Raw genomic sequence first — 22,401 nt, forward strand, 5'->3', positions numbered from 1 at the left:
CACTGTGGTATTTTAATCAACTTAAGGATCTGAGTATTACTTCCACCACTGATGATAACAGCAAGTACATGAGACATTCCAACGTTAGCATGTCAATGTTTATCATTAAGTTTCAAATATAGTCTAGTAAAGAAGTTTAATACAGCTAAAATTTAAAGAGCAAAGGAGAATGATAAAGTCCATCTACTGGTGAACGTTGAGCCAAGTCTGACAGTGTAGAGCTGTAAAGTCAGAAACGGCCTGTTAAGTCCACCACAAGTTTGTTCTTTCCTTTGTTGCTTTTTGTTCTCTCCATTTTTATCTTTTCAACATTGTCTGGAGTTTATGTGTGATAATCAATACAGGCTCATGAGGCTGCTAGCCTAATATGTTTGTAGTTTGCAGCACTTAAAGGGCCAATGTGTAGGATTTAGTGGCATCTAGTGATGAAGTTTCAAATTGCTGAAAGCGCTCGCGTCTGTATTTGATGATTTGGAAACAATCAGTGTTTGGTTTGTCTGTTCTGGGCTACTGTAGGAACATTGCAGTATGATGGCAGACTCCATGGAAGGCAACCTGTGGTGTTTGAAGATAAAAAACGGCTCATTCTGAGTTAATAAAAACACGATTCATGTATTCAGGTTATTATACATTAATGAAAACTAATTAATATTACCGTATATGCCATTTCTGCCAATAGATCCTCCTAAATGTTACACATTGGACCTTCAAAAACTATGAAGACTGTTGAACAGCAGGTTTCCCATCAGTGAAATGTTTCTCAAATCTTCAGTCTGAACACATACAACACATTAAGACTGCAGGCACCCTTGAGTGTTTATGATCCTTAAAACATCATAATGTAAGATTAATATTGTTATTGTGGCATGAAGACCTTGTACTTGTCCAAAATAAATTCAGGTCTGAGGAGTTATATTATTTTCTCAAGGAGGAACATTTAACCCTTCAAATGTGAACTGTTGAAGCATGACAGTAATCAAAACTCTGCTTTAATGGGTTTCACTTCACATCATGTACTTAACGACATTATGAATCATTTATTTAATTTTGGTTCTCATCGGATGACACACGGCTTAACAAGATGAGGAGCTGTCATCTACAAGCTGTAAGTTTTCATGGACTGAGTCACGCTGCCTCTCGGTCATAGTAACCTGCAGACCTGACAGCATGCCGTGAAAACACTGTAACTGCCAGATTGACGTCTCAGCGGAAAGAGCTTCCTGTTCGACCAGTTGTGAAACATCGCCCCACCAAAAAAACAAAAAACACAAGGTCAGCCAGCTATAGAGGCCTATAGATTATCTGTGTTTGTGTTTGCATTGACATGCTCAGTCAGCAGAGACAGAGCTTGTTTTCCAAGTCTGTGCTTGTTATGTAGAGGCAGTGGTTTTTCAAACTGGGGTCCAGTTGGAGGATCCAGCAAAAGGAGGAATAGATTATTTTAACTTTTATCACCCTTTTTTGGAAGTGGGAACAACAAGAGAAGGAATAAATAACCTTTAAGACAAAATCCTCTCTAACTGGGGGTCCGTAGTCTAATGTGCATCTACTGTGGTGGTCTCTGAAATCAAAAAGTCTGGGAACCCTTGTGTTATGGGACGTCTTACAATGTAGATCCATCCATACTGTTTTTAGTGGGGTGAGATAATCCAACTTGTTTGAGTATAATATAATATTACATTTTATTCATAAGTGCCTTTCAAGTTGCCCAAAGACACTTCACAAAACCAGATAAGACAGGCACGAATAGAACAATGGTACTGAGTTTTCCAGATAAAAGAACAACATCAAAGAATTAAACATAATACATTCATAATAAATACATTACAAAGCACCAGGAAAGCAAATCTAAAGAGGTGGATTTTCACTTGAAAAGAAGCAACAGATGAGCCGTGGCGCAGACGCTGAGGGAGAGCATATTACAGGTTGGGAACGGCTACACTGAAGGCCTGTCACCCATTGTGCAGACCCTTAAGAGAGGGATGGAGAGTAGATAAGCATCAGTGGAACATAGTAAGCATTTAGTTAAGCCGTGGAGAGATAACAAGGAGTAGTACTTTAAAAGAAAGATAAATGGGAGCCAGTTCATTTGCTGAATGGGGAGGGATGACGTAACCACAGATTGGGTACATCAAGGAGAAGGGTAGTATATTTTGTGTACATAGGTTGAGTACATAATGTTCCAGTTATATTCCCATGGTCTTGTAATAAGAGATTATAATCTCAATGAGATTACAAGATTAAACATGTTCTTGTTTGGGTATACTACTTTATTACAGTAATACTGCAAGGAATGAAAAAAAAGTTTGAAACAAGAGACTTTATCTCATCACAGTTACAGACTGTTTTCCATTGTTTCTAGAGAAACACATTGAAAGAGTACTCCACCTATTTGACATTTCACTTCTGTAACACTGTTAGACGAACAGTAAAAAAAAGAAGAAATCTGAACCAGAGACTTAATCTTTTTTATTCCATGCATTCTGCTTCCTTGTCAAAACCTGACATTTACATTACCCACAATGCAACTTGACCACTGATAGTTAGGTAAGAGATTGATGTGTGTTGTGCTAGTAGCGACTAATGTAGCCTGGAGACTCCAGCCTGCAGCAGAGATCAGGAGCAGGATACAGAGGTCTGGTAAGGTCACTACTTTTCTAACTCCAGACCTCCAGATCTATAGTCTTCCACTGATGCCTGACTGACTCAAGTCACATAACTTGAGGCCATTTATCGGACTTTACACAGCTCCCCCTGGAAAGGCTATATACAACTGTTTTCACAAATCAGTCGCTCCAGGAAATTGAGATGTTTTGATCGCAACAATTAAAGCTAATTCAATCAATCTCTGTGAATTCTGCGCAACACGAATGTCTCACATGTACCCTGTCCAAAAAGTGCACTTTTATTCTCACTGGAACAAGTCGCCTCAAATTTTTTATTAATTATACAAATAAAAAAATCTCAAATATTTTATTAATATTTTTACATTTCATTAAAATTAGGCATTTTAGGCCACAACAATCCCACCAAAATCCTGTGAAATCCTTGAGGGACATTACATATAGTACTGCCCAACACCACCAAAAGGGTGGAATTCCCCTTTAAGACTAGATTAACCAATGGAAACTTAAATACGTAAATTATTTTTTAAAAGAAACCAACAAAACATAAAGGCATGCATGAATTCATACACAACAGTCCCATTTACATAACACATAAAGACAAGAATAACAGGCAGTCAGTGGTTATAAAGACAGTGTCCATACAACAAACCACCAACCAAGTCTTAGTTACTGTGAAAACAACTTCACGCTGATTAAAAAATTGTGCGTCATTACTAAACACTGTTGCACACATAGCCTACAGCATTAAGAATCTAGCCAATTCCAGTTTATCTGTACAAGTAGCACTAAAGTCAAATACCTCACATCTGCATTTAAATTCAAGGATGTGTGTCTAAATGGATACTAATCTTTGTCTAAGGGTGTGTAAGGGCTTAAAGGGACTGAAAGCATTCAGCTCAAATCCTTAAATGAACACAGAATGATGAGTACAACTGAAATCAGATCTTATCTTTACTTTCCTTGAGGGGAAGGTTTCTTCTTTAAGAACATTTTGACCTTGTATGACCGATTGTGTCTGTACATAGTTCTGTTTAAAGCGTCAGTGTCTTCTGATTGTAGGTTTAATGTATTTACCTTATTTGGCTGATATTGGGAAAAGACAGTTGAGTGATATGTGGTAGTGCGCTGTAATGTAGTGTAGTGTAGTGTTGTTGGAATTGGTTTTCAAATGAAGAAGCTTAAAAGTGTTGCGAAGAAAGTAATGAAAAACTTTCTCTCACAATCTGATCACAACGTGAGAAGAGAATTACCGGACTGCTTTTCAAAATGTCAGGGGGTCCTTCTAAATTCCCTCCGAAAATCCCCCAAGATCTCAGAAAAGCCTCAGTGTAAAAGTCAGCGAGTATCTACCAAACACCCAGTCAATGAATTCACCGAGCTTGTGCAGCTTTAGTGGGGGGGGGGGATATTACCCTGAATATTACCTGTTCTGCTCTGATGACTTCTCTGATCATACACTAAAGGTTTTCAGAAACAGCACACCAGATGAAATCAGTATATGCCAACGTTACATATTTCAGTTTATATACATGCTTGTGTGTATTATACATGCTTAAATGAACCTGTCACAGGTTGACATTAAGCCTAGTCCAAAGTCTGAATCATTGGCAGGAGGTGAACATATTGGTTCTGAGTCACAGAACAAACCTTCGTCCTTCTGTCCCACCTTCTGTCCTCGTCCTCCTCGCTCTGCACCTCCTCTTCTGCGGTGAGTAACGTGCGAAAAAGAAAAGTGTAACACGAGATGAGCTGAAGGCGCCTTCAGAAGCCGCTTTTTCTAAAGCCGAACTGACGTAGTTTGAACAGGGGGAGGAGGAAGACGAGGAGGCACTGCAAGGCTTTGTGCTCAATCTCGTCTTGGCATCTTCTCAGTCTCCTTTGATTCAGTAATTTCACTGCCTCAGTTCCTGCAGTCTTCGTCATCTCCTCCTCCTCTGCCTCAAATAAGCCAGAGCTTAAACAAGGAGGAGGAAGAGGAGGAGGAAGATTGCTTTAAGCCATCCCTTTGTTTTTTCATCCCTCCAGCTCCTACTCTTCTGCCCTGCATGGGGGGAGGTGAGATCAGACGAGCTGGAGCAGGAGGTCCTGGAAGGTGTCCAGACCCCGGCAGGAGTTCCTCAGGGCTCCGTCAGAGCCCAGCTGGGCAGCCAAGAGGAACAGCTTCCTGTCCTCGGTCACGGAGTCCAGAGACAAGGCTTCATGCAGCTCCGACACACTCACAGCATTGGGCTTATCCTGGGAACGGAGTAAAAACAGTTAAACTCAGTTTGACAACAAAAAGTCTGTCTCCTTGTTTCAAAGACCATAACCAATGCAACGTGCATATAGAGACACTGGCTCAAGTAGTTAGTGTTGTTTGACCTTGTAATGTATTTATGTCCATTGTCACACTGTTTCCCTGTAATGAAATGTGCTTAATAAATCAAATTGCCTTTTATTAAGAATTATATCAGCAATGACCATCTGCAAAATGACAGATATGAGATTTTCTTGTGTAAAAATGTATACAAATGTCCATAGAAAGGTATAGAAATGTAAATAAAAATATCTATTTAAACTTCTCCACTGTCCAACTCTATCAACCCTATACTCACATTTTCAGCATAGCCTACACTTTCAATTTGAGCTTAGGTGTTACATCTTTGTCGGAGGCAACTATGTTAGCTTATTACGGTTTCAACACGAGCGACTGACCCTGTTGTACTAGACAGAATCTGTGTATTCAGCTATGTTTTGGCACAATTCGGTTAAAATTACTGTTTGGCCAAAATACAGTTATCTGGGTAAATATAAGACAGAGAATCAGAATTGGAATCAGCTGCAACTAGTTAATTCATGCCGACAGTCCTCTGTGCAGAAGAAAGCTACACTTCGAGAGCCTTTCAAGCATACAAGTGGTTTAGTTTTGACTTTATCCCAAATAAATAAAAGCTACTTACAATTGCAGTATAAATAAAAAATCAACAGATGTTTTCCACCTCAAAAAGCTAACTTGACTTCCCCAAATTAACTTACATAATACTTCACTATGTGTCATTACAAATAACTACGTGTCATACTTTCAAACGTTGGTTGGCTCAGTTTTGATCAAACTCCTGCGTGTGAAGACAGTGGATTTAACGCCACCCTCCCACACAAACCATTCAACCCAGGCTAGAGTCTATAGATGTCCGCCTCGTTTCTTCGCACCACCACATCGGTTCTAACTCACAGGTTCTGCTGGAAACATCCTTTGTACTGTTTAAACAGAGCGAGCTGCTGAGGCAGAGAACAAAGCGATGGTGGGTGAGAGTCGGTATCACTGTCAAAAAGAGCTTCTCCTACTGAAGACATTATTTCTTTTATTACACCTGCGTCATGTGCACAGCATGACAACGGTTCAGGCCGTAGTTCAATAACAGTCAAAAGTTTGGAGCACTTTCATTATATTAGAGACGGTCCATTCCAGTTTTTTTCCAACGCAAACTATAGTTGTTGTAAGCTGAATGAAGGTTTTTGTCTTTCATACAGGCAACCATTGACTTTCATTCATTTCAGTGTGGAAGAAACTTGTTTGAGGTCGGTGGCCATTAAAGTAAACAGCACGTCTTCTTTTATTTTTTGGCAAAGTTACATTATTGTTATACATAATGGCAGTAGACTGCTTTAAAAACTACCTGATTCAAGTGTTTTTATTAGTACTTTAATCAACACCCATACCCATGGTGTACTCTGGGAAACAAAAGGACAGCACTCCAATTCAGTGATTAATTCCTGAGTAGATGTTTCGTGCAGAAGCCAAAATTGGAGTAGTGTCCTTATGATTTTTTATTTTTTAGCATCCATGTACACATAACACACTTGAGTCCAGTGATTTATTTTTATATGCTGAAACCACTCAGATAATACATTTCTCCACTGTCCAGCTCTATATCTCAATACACAGCTTCCATTTGCAGCTATAGGGAGTGACTGTTACATTTTTTTCCACTCGCAGCTACGCTAGCGTAGTTTGGTTATGAGTGTTTAACAAAGACATTTTGATATATATACAGATATATATATATATATATATATATATATATATATATATATATATATAATTGAGAACTGGAATTTCTTTCCAATATTATTTAAAAGACTATTTTAATGTGAAGCAGATCCAAATACATGATAAAGCACTCATCTAATTGATGTCAAAACAATGGTTTATGTAACATAGACATAAACATAGTCTAATTAACATTCATTATTCAGCCAAATTTAGCCCACTTTTAACCTAGATGCCTACACGTCTTTTGACTTGCAAATCACCGAAGATATGCGTACTGGGAACTATTTATGTTGAACATTTTGATGTATAACATCAAAGCTTACCTGTGTTAGTAACCTGAAAGAGAGATTTTTGTAGCCTCTTTCACATCAATAGTGAATAGGTTTAAAAGGGCGCATGTCTGTCTTTCCTTTCTATAATAGATATTCTGTTTGATGTTACAAGTTTCCTTATTAATTCTAAAGATGAAAGTAGGAAAAATCTGTTCAATATGCCTTCTGTTCCAGATGTTCTGACTATGGTACTGCAAAACTTGACTGCACCTGCTCTGTACAGACCATTGTGAGATTAAGCCTAACTGAAATGACTTAACAACGAGTGTACAGAGTTTTATATCAGATTCCTCCCTTGCTAATATGGCGAGTAGCGCAGAGTGCTGAGAGGATGAAAGCTGCAGCGCTCTGACAGCAGATGTGACAAATATTCCTGCTTCCCTCGAAGGGTCATGTATAATTCCACAAGGGCCGCGCAAAGTGAAGAAATATGAGCAGGGGAGGAAATGTGGAAATGTTTATTTCAGGAGTCTGATGGATCATCACTGCTGGATAAATGAAGAGGAAACAACGCAGACCTGCTCGCTCAGACACATCAGCTCTTTTTTGTGCACTTCTGCTTGAAATTTGAAAACTATTTTTTTACCAGAATATCAGTCTACCAGAGGGTGATGGCTTTTTAGGTGAGAACTAACTTTAAAGAAGAACTGACTATTAACGTCCTGTTTCCTTTTCTATTTTCACCAATATCGTCCTTTAATATTCACAGGAAGAGCTTGAAGGTTCATACCAGTATCTGTGTCAGTTTTATGTCATTAACCAGAGTCTACTGTATGTATACTTCCATTTTTGACTTTTTTATGTATTTTTTTTTTACTGTTAGCAGGCATTGGTTTCCATATGGTTTCAAAATCAATTGGCACACTCTGGAAACTTTAAAATTAGCCTGCATTGAACTGTGTAACTGACTTTGTAACTGAATTGATGCAGGCTGGCTGCCAATAATGGCAGAAAAATAATTTTAAAAATCATAAACAAATCTAAAACACCACAAGGTTTGCAAAATTCTTAATCACAGGTTTGTATTTAGGGCTTGGTTTTTATTAAATGAGCTAAAACATGCAAAAACCACTGCTTTGGACCTTTAAGAAGAGATAGACAGGACATCTGGGTTACCTGCTTGTTTCCCAGGACGACCACAGGAAGCTGGGGCTCCACCCTCAGCAGGCGGTGCAGTTCAGCCTTAGCCAATGGTAAGCGGCTCCTGTCCGAGGAGTCCACCACATACACCAGAACGTGAGTCCTTCTCAGGTAGTCCGACCAGTAGCGCCGCAGGTCCTCCGCTCCACCAACTGCAGCAGAGAAAACATAAACATATTTCTATATATATACTTTCAGGCTCATCAGGGTTTACCTATATTTCTATGGAGGTAAATAATTTCCAACAAATACAAATACCACCCAAGTATTCCATATACACGGTATTTCTCCAAGCCCATTCATCTATAAACATACATCTTCTGAGGTGCTTCTTGCGTAAATTAATGAAAGCTTTGCATATATTTTGTCATTTTTACTCTACATTCATTTAGAAACTGTAGACTTTGCAGACATACATCACTACACATATGTGGAGTGTTTGCATGCTGAGTTTTGAGACTGAACACAAGATGTGTTTCTGCGTCCAACTTTTCAGGGCAGTCATGACCAAGTGGAAGTTGGGTGAGATTTCTGCCTCAAAGAATTGTTTGTATAACTTAAATGAATACTCTCCAGAATACCCATTCAATTCCATCTTTGATAAAGTTCTGAAACGTTCAAACGTGTCCCACGGCCCTCTCCAGTGAATATAATACGCTCAGGTATTAAACTTTGTCAAATGGTTTTGTTATCACATGACAGAAGTTCCATATTTATGTTACATTTCGCCAAAGAAGACCATGGCATGTGGTTGAAAGTTTAGAATTTTTTATCACAAATATGTATTTCCAAGGTCAAGAATGAATCTCTGTGCACCCGTTTGGATTGTAGTTTTGCCAAAATAGTCCATTAATAGGTTAATTATGCTGCGTGAGGTAATTAGTTAAAACTGCCTTCACATTTTCAGATTTTTTTTCTACGTTTCAAAACAAATGTGTAAAATTACAAAAGCAGCTCTTAAATCGGTTGCTACAGAAGTTGCTCTACATGGTCTGATCTCGTATAATGTTGTTTGGAGAAAAATAAGCAACTTCAGTGATCACATATCAAGTCTTACCAGCCTGTTATGAAGTTTTTCGTCTCTGAACTGTGTCACAGCAGCTCTCAGCGGGAGTTTCCATAATATGGGTTTAATAATTACCCAGAATACCATATGGGTGTGCGCAAGCAGAAAAACTAGTGCATTCAGGAATAAACAAGATCTGTAATGTTCTTTTATTGATCTATAAAAAAAACCTGTCACTGCAAGATAAACACAGCCCTGACTCGTTGCCTTGATCAAGGGCTAACCTTTGTGTTACAGTAAAAGAAGGCTGCTTTCGAATAAATCTGACGGTTAAATAGATAAATGGACAGATCAATTTGTGGAATTAGATAAGCTGTTGGCATTCCTTCATTAAACAAATTGGCCACAGATTAAATTCAGATGTGCACCGGATCAAATGAAATTACTAATCTAGTTTTCAGTGAGGGATGAGATAGGCTAGGACGGCACTTAACTATTATTTATATCCACATTTTCCTGCTGGGGAAATTGGTCTGATTTATTTTTTACGTCTTGTTGCCTCCAGACATAATATGTCAGCGAGGCTCTGAGCAATATATGACATTTTTTCTTTTTGAGGGTTTAGGATTTATGTTTTATATACTTTTTTTTTTTTCTTCTCAACGTTTTCTCTCGCACTCTTGCAAGTGTATCTCATCTTTGCCTTTAATGGAAAATAACTGTGCATGATTCCTGTGCAGCATCTCTGTCGGCACGTTTTAAACATGGAGGGGTTAGATCTGAGAGCCGGTGGGTGTTTTGTTTTTCTCTTTTCCTTCTTTTATTTAACCAGATTGTGCGTTTACAGATGCACAATTAGGTGTTGCCACTCCAGAACAAAGACGGGGCGTGAATATGAGAAAAAATTAATAAACAGAATGGATAAAAACAACAACAATGAGGTGTAATGTAATGTATTGTTATATATGTGTGTGTGTGTAGAAAGAAGGGAAAAGGAAGGAGGAAAAGAGAGAGAAAGAGAGAAAGAAAGCTAAAGAAAAGAAACAAACAGGAGTTTTAATTCTGGTGGGTGTTGGAGGAATGTGTAGCCTGTTTACACAGTTTATCTATCCTGCTCTGTGGACTAATGGTCGACTGAGTCACTTGACTAACTAATTACTGTTTGATTGTTATATGAGAAAGTGGCATCATAAGTTTCATTCAGTCTATCCCAGAAAAACGACCATCAAAGTGCAATAATTGTACCCCACACAGTCACAGGACACATTACCAGCTTCAATGATGGGGAAAGTTTCACAGCAACTTTAGCTCTAACTTCCCACAATCCTGCTGTGCAGAAGAACTGACTTGGGGCTGAAACGACCAACTGCGCTCGGTGGCCAAACAAATCACTGCTCACACACCGGCAGGTATGACTTTGCCGCCTCCGAATTCAGCGCAGCACAGCAAGAATTCATTAGCGCTGGACTTAATGGAGAATGTTGCTAGGAAACTGGGTAGTGATGTACCTTTAGCTGATGTGATGAGGCAGCAATAAATACCTGTTTACCTGATGTGGTGCAGTTGGTGGACCTGACGCTCAGTGCCGTGGCCAACTTGTGTTTTATAGTCAGAGGAAGCTCAGTGGGATGCTTGTCCTCCTGCTCTACACCTCCTTATTAGATACACACCCACATGTACGCACGCAGCAGACGCTGAGTCATATGGGTGTGACTGATGTGTATATACTGAATGAAGTTGTAGCTCTGAGGACAAAACAATCTGCAGTAATTTCAATGCAGATTGTGGCTGCACTCTGACCAGTACCACACACTGGTTTGTTTTTACACTAGGTTTTGCATCCAAAGTTCAACTAAATTCAACCCCCAACTATGCTGAATCCCAACACATGCATCCAAAGGCATTCAGGTGTTGTATTGCAGTCTGTTTCCACAATCATTTGTGTTTCTCCTAGCCTTATTTGTGACCTTGACACTCTGTACGTTACTCCACAACTTGATCATATGACTTTTCAGCACAAACCTTAGGAAATATAAACAGCATTTTTTTTAACCAGTTATTTGACAGCAAATTGCATCTCCAGAGGTATTGCTGTGATCTCACAGGCATCAACTATCGACCCGGGGCGGAAACCCGACATTTAAATACAGTATTTTTACAGAATGTGTGCTGACAAATCGTTCAAGAGAAAAGCAAGGTCATGTTTGTCGTGCTGTTGCTGATAAAAAGCTGAGAGGTCCATTCTCAGTGTATGTGCACTGGTGGCTTCAGGTTTCTACATCACATTTGTATAAGCAGCATACTGGACCAGCACTGACTTGCAGACTATCTGTGATGTCACAATGAATGCTTGTAAGCCCTGTCCCTTAAGATCAGATTGCATTGAGCACAGAGAAACTTTCCACTGTCAGCAGATGAATGTGAAAACATCAGCGTCAAACACATACATTCTGCACAGTGAAGCTCAAACACCCGACTGTAGGAACAAGTAGAAGAACAATATTTACTGGAGGGTGACTTTAATGGCACATGTCAGTTTGTGAGCCTAGGCTGAGGGAGTTCCTCAAATCACGATAACAATGTCTATTAAAGAGGACAGAAGAGAATATAGCCACAGCCACACACACAGTTTATATAACATATTAGGAACTTCTTCCTGATGCTGTTTTTCTCACTTCCCTTTAGTTCAAACGCAAATCTCTGCCGCTCAAAGCCTAAAAACGACTTCTCTGACTCATCTGATCTGCATCTTTTCATTTAGTTTAAAGGCTTTTAGCTTGATTTCCCCAGTGGACTTCATAAAGACAACTCGTCAGTCCCTGTGCACTGTACTGCTCCTGATGTGTGTAAGTGTGCAGTAAGCTGTCAACATGACTCTGCATCAATGTCACCCAGACAAAGACTCCAACATTTACTGCACCGGGCCATTAAGGGATTCTGACTGAGTGGGCGGTGACATGTGTTCCTCTTACTTTCAGAAATGAGAAACGGATTCAAGGCGCCCACCGTTCTCTGTGTTCAGATCATGAATAAATAAGCCGCTGAGCGTGACACATTCCTCCGAACACATCCACAGAAACCCATCCTGAGGCCGACTGCAGCCGAGCGTCTCTCACTCAGACTGGTCTGAATGAAGAGCAAAGTCATTTAGGTTATTTTTAGTGCGGCGCAGTAGCTTTGAGTGGAATGCTAATTAGCAGTACTTACTTGTTTGTCTGTATTTACAGTCTAACTGGAACCATCTGCCTATCCCTTGTGGACCTACATGATTTGATTTCCGCTATGTTCTTTTTGAGTGAAATGAAATGATATTTGCGAGGTCGCAGTTAGTTTGTTTCTCTGGTTCATCTGTAACAGGTTTAAGTGTTATCTTCCATACCGTATACTGAAAACAGAAACTGCTGGAAGTTTCCCTCAGTTACTGAACAAATAAGGAAAATATAGCAAGTGCCAGAGATTGCCTCTGTGCTGGCAGTGATGGATGCAGTAAGCCTTCAGGGAGGAGATGGACAACAGCTGGGGTCGGATGACAATTTACTACCACTGAAGCTACATACCAACAGTTAGAGTTGCTATAATAGATGTTTTGTCTATAATAATGTATCAAATGATAATGTGAAAACAGTGTGACAATGTAAAGGGGGTCTCTGGTAGTGATGAACCTACACAGAGGTAACTGCTGAATCTGCAGCTCCCCTCGCCTTCATGGAGCTTTATTGTGAGTTTCAGCTCATTGTTTGGCTGTCCGGTTACTTTTACTGTTTTGGTTCACTCGCACCGCCCTCATATCGTCGTTAGTTATAATTATAACATTAGCATGCTAACTACTCTATATTCTAATCATCAGCATATTCGTATGAGTTTTTAACACTGCCTTAGACTCAGTCGCCACAATATGCACTCAAATCTGCATCTCTGTGGCGTTGTTTGGAGCAATGCAAGTTTAATGAAACAAATGGCCAACTGTACTGAAGAGAGGGATAAAAGCTTCCACCAATTCTCTACTTCATGCTGTTTGATGAAACATAAATGCCTTCTTGAGTCCACACAGATCCTGTAGTGTTTGATTCGAGGAATAAAAAGAGTCTTACTCTCCAGGAAGTCGAGCTGACAGGCGGGGGCGTTGAGGCTCATGAAGTTGAAGCCACGGGTGGGCCGGCAGCGGCCTCTCTTAGCCGCTGACTCCCCAGGGGTCAAACCCTGCAACATGCTGCTCTTCCCGGCCCCGTCCAGACCTAGGACCAGGACCTGACGCTTTCCACGCTCTTCTTCCTCCTGCAGGCAAAGAACAAAGAAGATCAAAGTCCAGAAATGTTCAGAAATGCAGACTGGAGGCAAAAATTTAAAACGCATAATTTATTCAACACTGAACGAGGTTATTTGCTCAGTTTTAAGACTAGTGAGGTTATATAATTAATAGTGTAAATGTTTTGACGTACATTATGTACTATCAACCAAAGCATAATCCGAACACAATGGAACATAAAGTTTGGGTTGTCTGAAATTAAAAGATGGCTTTAGGAGATATAATAGACTCTTCTGGTCACCATCATTCCCGTAAGCCTCAGCTGTACTTTGTATTTATAGAGTACTCCTCCTGGTTCCTTCGACCAAAAAAACAGTGGGATTTTTCCATTGCATTTTGGAGTCTCTGTGGTGAACAAAAGTTTACCACTGAATACCACCGAAAGTTAACGTTAGTCTATAAACGAACTACACCAAGGTTGCATTACTTCAACATCCAACTTGTAATTAAATCCTGTAACACAAATCAGTTGAAAAGTTTAAGTTAGAATAGTTAGCAGGAGTCTGAGTGTAAGCACAACAAGGCTGTAAAGGTGGACTTGTGAATAGATAAGTCTCCATGTTTGGCGTGCTAATGTTTAATGTCACCAACAACCTCTGTCTTATTTAGCCATGTTTTAGCAAAAAGCTTAATCTCTTAAACTTGTGTTGACCACAGACCTTATTTCAGGCATCTAATCAAAAACCCATTCAATAAACCTGTTGACTCCGGGGCGAGGGCACCGAATTTTCATGCCAACCTCATAACATCTGAGAGACATTTACACAGACGATATGTTGGTGTATTCGCATAAATACATCTATCAATGTATGCAGACGAATACTGAACACAATAACCACAGATTTCAGGACTGCCATTTGAATATGGGACCTATAAGAAAAGTGGACGATTGTACTTGGTGCTGAAACGATCACCACAACAATATTGATAATATTTGAAGACATTCTCTGGTTTCTGCCTCTCAAATGTGAAGATTTACTGTTTTTCTCTGTTTTATACCATTGTAAATTGAATATACTTGTTTTGGTCAAACAAACTAATGTGAACATATCACTGTGGCCTCTGCGATGGGCAAGTTCTACCATTTCATAAATAACAACCATTATTTGTAACGTGATAGTATAAAACCAGATTCAGGTACTTTTCACAGATTAGCAAGCACCAATTATCTATCAGCTTCATGATTAGATCATCATTATGTATCAAACTGAATGCTGTGGACATTTGGGATTTGACCCTCGGTGTGCACTTCAAAAGACAGAAAAATGAGACAGCTACCGCAAACCTCCAGAGGGCGAACTCATGATATTCTCCTTTAATAAAAGGCGGAGCGCCATCATAGCAATCCTCTTTATTACATTATTACATATTTAGGTCAGATTTGAGAGAACGTTCAGAGATGGAGAGTATTTGTCTTCCACTGAGGCGCCTGCATCTGTAAAAAGACAAGCAGCTGACACAGTAAAGGTTAGCAGCTGGATTCAAACCTCCATGCTCTCTTTGCACCTGCAACACCACAATCCCTCTGAGACCCTGCGCACGTCACTCATCTCCTTTTAAAAGTCACACAGGTTTAGTCTTTATTCATGCCGTGTGCTGATGTGCGGCTGCGGTTCTGTGGAGGTTAATTAGCAATTCATATCAGCCCTTTTGGAGATGCCGTTTTAGCTTTCTTATTGAAAATATCACACTTTACGTCCCTTTGTTGATGGATGATCAAGGCTTCAAGATCATTTTCTGAAGTATACGCTCAGACTCAGCACTAATTAGATTCCTTGACACATAAACCTGCACCACAGCTGCCCTACCCTGCAATTGTCAGAAAGAGGTGTGATGAAGAATTTAAGATATTTTGGTGATGAATTCAGTTTTGTTTGATATGGTTCTGGCTGTAATCACTGACTGGTGTTGCTGGGTAAAAGTATCATCAGATAAACACAGTTGCTCTGCCGCCTGTATTCCTCGCTTATGCAGTCCGTTGGGAAACAAACCTCAAACCCTGACAGCGTCAAGCAGCTCTGTAGCTGCTGAGGCTGCAGAGCTTGTACCACTTTCTCTTCGTTTTTTACCGCATTATCAGCACAGACTTTGTCCAAAGTGATCAATTCTTGCATACTTGCTCCAGTCATTGGATTGGATCTCCGAGATTATACAGGAGATGTTTGTCCAAGGATTATGACAACAAAACATTCACAGTTTTCTTTTATAGTTCTGTGACATTTCTTTGGTTAATAAATGGATCTGACATTTTTCAAATCAAGCCAGCACATTGCCCATTTATCTCCTGCTCCCTTTGTCAGTTTAAATATTTGACTGACTTCTTCTTTTAGATTTTAAACTCAGTTATGTCGGTTTGGCCATTGTTTATAAAAAGGCAGTGATACTGTATTGATTTCTTTTTCTTTTTTTTTTCCACGGGGGAGAAAAAAACCCCAGATCAACTGCTGGATCTGACAGGAATTTAACGTCTTGCTTAAGGACACTTGAGCAACACACTGGCTTTTAAACACAGAAGCATTAAAGCCAGCTCGCCTGCAGCACTAAATAGTAGAGAGTACAGAACAGAGAGGTGATGGAAACTATGATTCTCTAACATCACTGTCACATACCATCAGTCCCGGAGTTCTTCTGTGATTAAATGTTGTGATTTACCATGTCTGTTTCTACTTCAGTTAATAAATTGCTACATTACCCTGAAGGCCTTTCATCCACCCACAGATAACCAGCTTGAGCTTGCTGCATTCAGCGGTAGGTGTTTGAGCAGCAGGAGCGATAGCGCTAACGTGGTATTAGAGTCTTTTTTTAAGTTACACTCAAGAGTTTACTGAGTGATGGAACAGGCACTAAACGATGGATATCAATCATGTCTCTGTGTTAAGTATGGAGCTGGAGTAAGGATGTGGTTAGCTTAGCATAGCATAGCATAGCATAAAGACTGGAGGCAGGGAAACACTAGCCTGTCTCTGTCCAAAGTCCAAAAATACACCCACAAGCACCTCTTAAAGTTCACTGATTGATTGATGCTGTATCACGTTTGTTTAATCGGTTGCACTACTTTATTTCCTACAGAATAGCAGTGCATTCATCTGCCCAGCACTTCTGTGCAGCATCCGTGGCTGTAGTGCAGACGCTGAGAACAGGTTTCTTTACAGGCACGATGGTACCAAACCAAACAACCACACCGGGAAGGCGAGCCTTCCAAATACTGAACAAAGTCAGTGCACCAACTGTTGTTCGACAAGAAATAGTTCCAGCACCTCCCCTAAAGCCACAAACTGTCATTGGTCAAACAAGATACAACGTGTTAAAAAGTGAGCTTTAGAGGTATTTATGGGTGTATTTTTTGTGGTAGGTGGACTGACTCAGGTTGTGTAATGTCTTTGTAGCTCTTGTGGAAGTCCAACAAACTAACCCTGGTGAGGTCATAGTGATGTCATCGTGGTTATCTCAGCTTGGAGCATAAATTCATTAACAGAAACTGGGAACATGCTGGGAGTGTAAAGATTAAAAGACGTGGGCCCCAGGCAGCAAGGATCAGATAAAAGAAAGATAGATTGCATTATGGGAAGAGTAGGAGCTGTGGTTTTGGAGCTTAACCAACACCAGGGACAAAAAAAAGTCAAGATATCCCGACCTCTTTGATTTTAGTCATTCTTATTCAAATCTGTCTTTTGCAAGTCCTCCAAACTTTATGGCCAAAACAACAGCCACTTATTCTATATCTGGCTTGAAGTATCACCTCTGCTCTCTTTCACTGAATATTAATGTTTTATTTCATAGAAGTGTATTAATCTTTCATGATGTTAGTGGAGGGGGTCTTTGTTTCAGGTGTGATAAAACCCTGACAATGAAAACTGCTATATGAAGAGGTAATCTAAAGACACCATATGGCTATTGCTTAAAAATATCAAAAAACGTGGTTTAAAATGATGAAAACCTTAAAGATTATAGGTTTAAACTCCACTGTAACTGCTGCTGAAGTCTCGCCTTGAAGCCAAGCCATCTACGTTTGTGCATGCAGCTGCAGAAATAACAAAACACAAACATCTAAATGGAGCCAGACAGTGAAGATAGATACTAATAGTTGGTCTGTGGCCTGTGGATGCCGCTTGTACAGTTTACTGAGCCACTGAATCTTTTTCCTCCTGTTTCAGTGGTTGCTCTGTAAATGAGCATGTGCAGCCCTCCCACTTGATGAAACTCCCCGAGGTCAAAAACACGCTGTTTGTCAACTCCCCCACCGCCCTCTGCTTTCCGAAGCCGAAGACGTGATTACAATACATTTCGGTAGACTCCCGGGATGAGAACATTTACATCCCCGCTGCAGCGAGCGGTTGGCAGACACTGACAACATTATCCTCTAAAGACAGGCTGAGCCAGATAAAGCAGGCTAAGCCTATTACAGGCTGCTGCTGATTGAATGTAGGAAACAAGATTAGAGACATGCAAATAGATTTTATTAAGAGATTCCGGCTGCAGCTGTAGTGCTCCATTGAAGAATCCTTCATTAAGACCCTCAGTCACCTGGCTGCTTCTGTCTGTCTGCTTTCTGTCTGTCTGCAGGAGACTGAGACTTACACCGCCTCAGATGCCCGACGTGAGGCTGAAAAACACATTAACGTCTTCATCATCTCCTCGTCTGACATCATCATCGGCCTGCTCACACATCTTCACCCTCGTCATCGTCCACGACGACAGCCTCCTCATTAAAGGCCGGTGCCACATGAGCTTCCTTTTGTCATTGTCACCCTCACCGTTAGTATTTTCCTCTTCATCACAACACAGCGGCGTCCTCATCGTCAACGACATCAACGGGACCGTCGTTCATGGCATCTTCACCTTCTTCTTCTCCAACATCATCAACCTGTTTGCTAGATTTTGCTTTGTCGGCCTCATCTTCACCATCGTCGCCATCATCACCTATGTCAACCTCATCTTCACTACTAAAATCTTTCTGTTCATCACGTACCCTCCTCATCATCAGTGGCATCATCCAAACCATCATCTTCATCATCAGTGTCACCAATGCAATCTTCATCGTTATCGACACTGCTACGTCATTTCTTCACATCTTCGTCGTCATCTTCACATTCTTCTTCATCATCAGTCTCCTTGGCACGTTGTCTCCGTCAGTCTTCATCATCACCATCATCATCAGTGTATGATCGTCGTTTCATTTTCATATTCTTCATCACCTCCGTCACCTTTGTCATTATCATCATCCTCCTCCTCATCATCCTCCTCACCATTAAAGCCACTGCTGCCACATCTTCTTTTTCTTCATCACCATCATCATCTGTACCATCAGCTTTATCGTTCTCATCTTCAACTACTAAAATCTCTCTCTTCGTCACGTACCGTCCTCATCATCAAAACCATCATCTTCATCATCAATGACATCCTCATCGATATCAACAATGCTATGTCATTCTTTTCATGTTCTTTGTCATCCTCACGTTCCTCTTCTTCTCTGTCCTCTTTCGTCCTTCACCACCGTCATCGTCAATGATGGCATCACCACCATCATCTTCCTCATCAGTGTCATCAATACCCTCATCATCATCATACTGCTACACCTTGATCATCTTCAAATTCTTCTCCAACACCATCGACCCTTTGTCTTTTTCTTTGCCGTCCTCATCATCACCATCCTCCTCCTCATCACGATCTTCATCTCTACAGTCACCTTTGTCAGTGTCATCATCATCACCATTGACATTATTCTTGTGACATCACCCTCTTCATCATCAAAACCATCAACACCATCCTCATCATCATCCAGTGTCATCATTCTACCTACCATATTCACCATCAACCTCTTCTTCGTCATCATCGCCACCACATTCATCACCATCATCAAATCCACAATCTTCATCATCCATTTCGTATTTCAAATCTTCTTCTTTAAGATCAACTATCATCATCATCTGCAACACTGGCATCAAAAGCATCTTCATCATCACCACCACTGCAATCATTCATGCATTATCTACATCTTCATCATCATTATTCTCACTATTTATATCTTTTTGATCAGTGCCACCATCATCTTCATCATCTCCCTCATTAGCATGTCTGTTAATCATCAAGCAGCATCCTCCTCCTCCTCTTCTTCATCAGCATCATTCTCGCCATTCACATCTTTTGAATATTAACTCCATCACAACCACTGTCATGCATTCACCAAGCATCCTACCCATCCCATCTTCATCCTCCTCCTCCTCCTCATCACCTCAGTTATATTAATATAATTATATTAATTCTGCAGTGATTTCTTCATTCAGTTTGTCACATGTAATAAATGTTTCATATGTAATATCAGTCTCTTCCCGTCCAAGTTAGATAGTTATGATAATTATGATTATTAAAACAACGTGTATTTATTAATGCAAAACAATGATTAACCCTCTCTCGCTCACCTCTTTGATCGTGCAGTACTCTGCCTGTGGTGACCATATTCGCCTCTTGTAGAAGAAGTTCAAGGCGATGAAGAGAGCGGAGCCCAGGGCAGCCACGGCGGCGGTCAGGGCGATGGAGATGTGCCGGAGGAGAACCATATGTGGAGGGCACCGATCGGCGACTGGAACCGGAGAGCCTGGAGCGGGTTTCACTGCTTCCTACACTCCGACAGTGTTCAGACCAACTGCAGCTCCCTCTTCCTTCCTCTTGCTCTGCTGCCGCTGCTCGCTCTACATGTGACCGAGCTCGCTCCGCTTGTTTTTGTTTCGAGACGCTCAAGAAGGGAAATGCTGCGTTCAGGTGCTGCTTGTAAAGTGCGCCGCTCATCTGGAAAGGCTGCTTCTAGCATATTCAGATGCGTGTGTCAGTGTTGGAGGAAGTATTCAGATCTTTTACTCAAGTAGAAGTACAAATACCACTCTGTGAAAGTACTCTATTACAAGTAAAAATCGTAGTATGTAGGTTTTATCAGCAACATTTATTTACAGTAGCCTTTCAAAGCACTCAGTAAAATGGTCCCTCTCAGTGTTTTATTATTATATGTGATGTTTTTGGATTAATATTAAAGCTGCATTATTGTGTATGTTGCATTTTACAGCTGCAGAGCTAATTTAACATACTTTATATACTGTTGGGTAGCTTAATCTACAGCAATGCATCGAATTCTATAAGATCATCATATGTTTAGTAGTGTCACTGTCCAGTGAGAGCAGCGTATTTCTAAAAAAGTCAACTTTTCCTGAGCTCAGAAAAACAGCCCAGATTTCAGCTTTGTGACAATGCACTTACCAGCTAATCCAAGAGGATTTGAAATAGTTTATTCATTCATTTATTCAAGTAGAAGATTTTTTTCCAACCCATAAATGAACACTTCATTCTTCAGTTTATCAGAAAAAATCTAAATCAACAAATGTTTTTTATTGGACAGGAAGGCCATGGAAGAAATGTAATCTGAAAAGTCACTAAAGCTGTCAGAGAAATTTAGTGGTGTATAAATGAGCCTCAAATATTTGCCTCTGAGATATAGTGGAGAAGTAAAAAGTTGCACAACATGGAATTACTCAAGTTAAGTACAAGTACCTCAATTTTGAACTTAATACAGTAGGCTACTTGCTTATTATTGCCATAATCCACCAAAGGCTCTCTTTGAAGGTAAACCTGCACTGAATAAGGACCAAACTGTTGAAGCTGCTCTGTTCATGTTGAACCAGTTACTTTTTGATCAACCTTATTAAATTTTACTCATTACACATTATATATTATAATACATTACATAACCATTTTTTTAATAAAGTGAGTCTGAGAATAAAGTGCATCAGTAAACATGTATAAAGTGGAGACAGTCAGAGAGTCCAAAGGAGTTCAGTGTCTAAGTGCTGTATTATAAGTCCAGAGTGTCCCATGGGAGGCACTGATTTTTGTCCAGGGTTTTCCTCCTCCTCAGTTCAGTGATTATTTATTTAATTACAGTCTTACTGTCTATAATATTCTGACATATGATCATGGCAGATGTTGTTTCCCACAGTTTAAAACAAACAATGCTTATTATGAGCTGTAATAGTTCAGTGAGGTCAGATGGTACCAGGGCTTCTCATGAGTCCAAATTCCCCCAGCAGAAGCCCACCCATCCAGCTATGAAATTATGGACTAGCCACCAACCTAACTCTGTAAAATCATCTTATTGTTCCTTTAAAAATCATTAAATCTGATATTTTATTTATCTTTATTATTTATATTAGCTGTAAAAAAGAAAATCACCCTTCAGTACTGTTTAAATGTTGTCTCAAAGCCATTTACATTGTGATTCTGCCGGAACACATTCAATTATTCAATTTCTTGCCAATAAATAATCAGATTTTAAGATATTTAGTTTGAAATAATACAATGATCATGTTATGTAATAGTAATGTAAGACCCAAAATATCCTGGAAATATTACCAAAGACGTGACCTTGGGTCCTTAACCTGCTGGTGGCCACATCCCAGAGAGGAAGGCAAAATACCAGCTGTGACATCCCTGAAAGGTGACTGTCTGAAGTCTGAGATGGTTCAGTTGTAGCTAGAATGTTTCAGTTTTACAGGGAAGGAAGCAGATATAGAGGACAGCGTTACATTCACGTTAGGCGTATGTTGTAATCTGATTCAGTGAGTAAACAAAAATATGCAAACCTTTGGTTAATTTTCAACATAACAGTACTCTGGAACGTTGGAAAATAAAAAAAAAAAACATTACAGTTAGAGGTTAATTTTGAATTTTGTGGGCTCATTCGCGCCTGAAGAACAAATCTTTGATATCTCATTTCCGACATGACATGAAGGCACCAGGTGCACCCCGCCCGCCGCCGGTTCGCCGGTGAGTAGAGGGATGTCAGCGGCACATCAACAGCTGAAATGTAATATCTATATTTGAAACACAAGAGCTGGATCCCCTTCATCAACTCGCAGGATAAACAGCGTTGAACCGCTGAGTTGTCAGATCACAGTGATGATCGAGTCCAT

At 40.1% G+C, this 22,401-nt stretch overlaps 1 protein-coding gene across 1 annotated transcript; it reads right to left on the reverse strand.

The window, feature by feature from the left end:
* Nucleotides 1-2,249: 2,249 nt before the first annotated feature.
* arl10 (ADP-ribosylation factor-like 10) lies at nucleotides 2,250-20,177 on the reverse strand. Its single transcript, XM_051401894.1, has 4 exons — nucleotides 19,864-20,177; nucleotides 13,230-13,413; nucleotides 8,109-8,284; nucleotides 2,250-4,862 (listed from the first exon to the last, which is right to left on the reverse strand). Exons 1-4 carry the CDS (start codon nucleotides 19,999-20,001, stop codon nucleotides 4,689-4,691), a joined length of 672 nt encoding a protein of 223 aa, XP_051257854.1. The 5' UTR covers nucleotides 20,002-20,177; the 3' UTR covers nucleotides 2,250-4,688.
* Between the last annotated feature and the right edge of the window lie 2,224 nt (nucleotides 20,178-22,401).

The sequence above is a fragment of the Dicentrarchus labrax genome, unplaced genomic scaffold, assembly GCF_905237075.1.
Source record: "Dicentrarchus labrax unplaced genomic scaffold, dlabrax2021, whole genome shotgun sequence".
In the NCBI taxonomy this organism is placed as follows: domain Eukaryota; kingdom Metazoa; phylum Chordata; class Actinopteri; family Moronidae; genus Dicentrarchus; species Dicentrarchus labrax.

Bases quoted from the DNA above. Each gene is read 5' to 3' on its own strand.
- arl10 (XM_051401894.1), bottom strand. From the start codon at position 20,001: ATGGTTCTCCTCCGGCACATCTCCATCGCCCTGACCGCCGCCGTGGCT. The intron at 13,414-19,863 runs GTGAGCGAGAGA...CTTTGCCTGCAG, and splicing joins AGTACTGCACGATCAAAGAG to GAGGAAGAAGAGCGTGGAAA. The intron at 4,863-8,108 runs GTAACCCAGATG...CTCCGTTCCCAG, and splicing joins TCGTCCTGGGAAACAAGCAG to GATAAGCCCAATGCTGTGAG.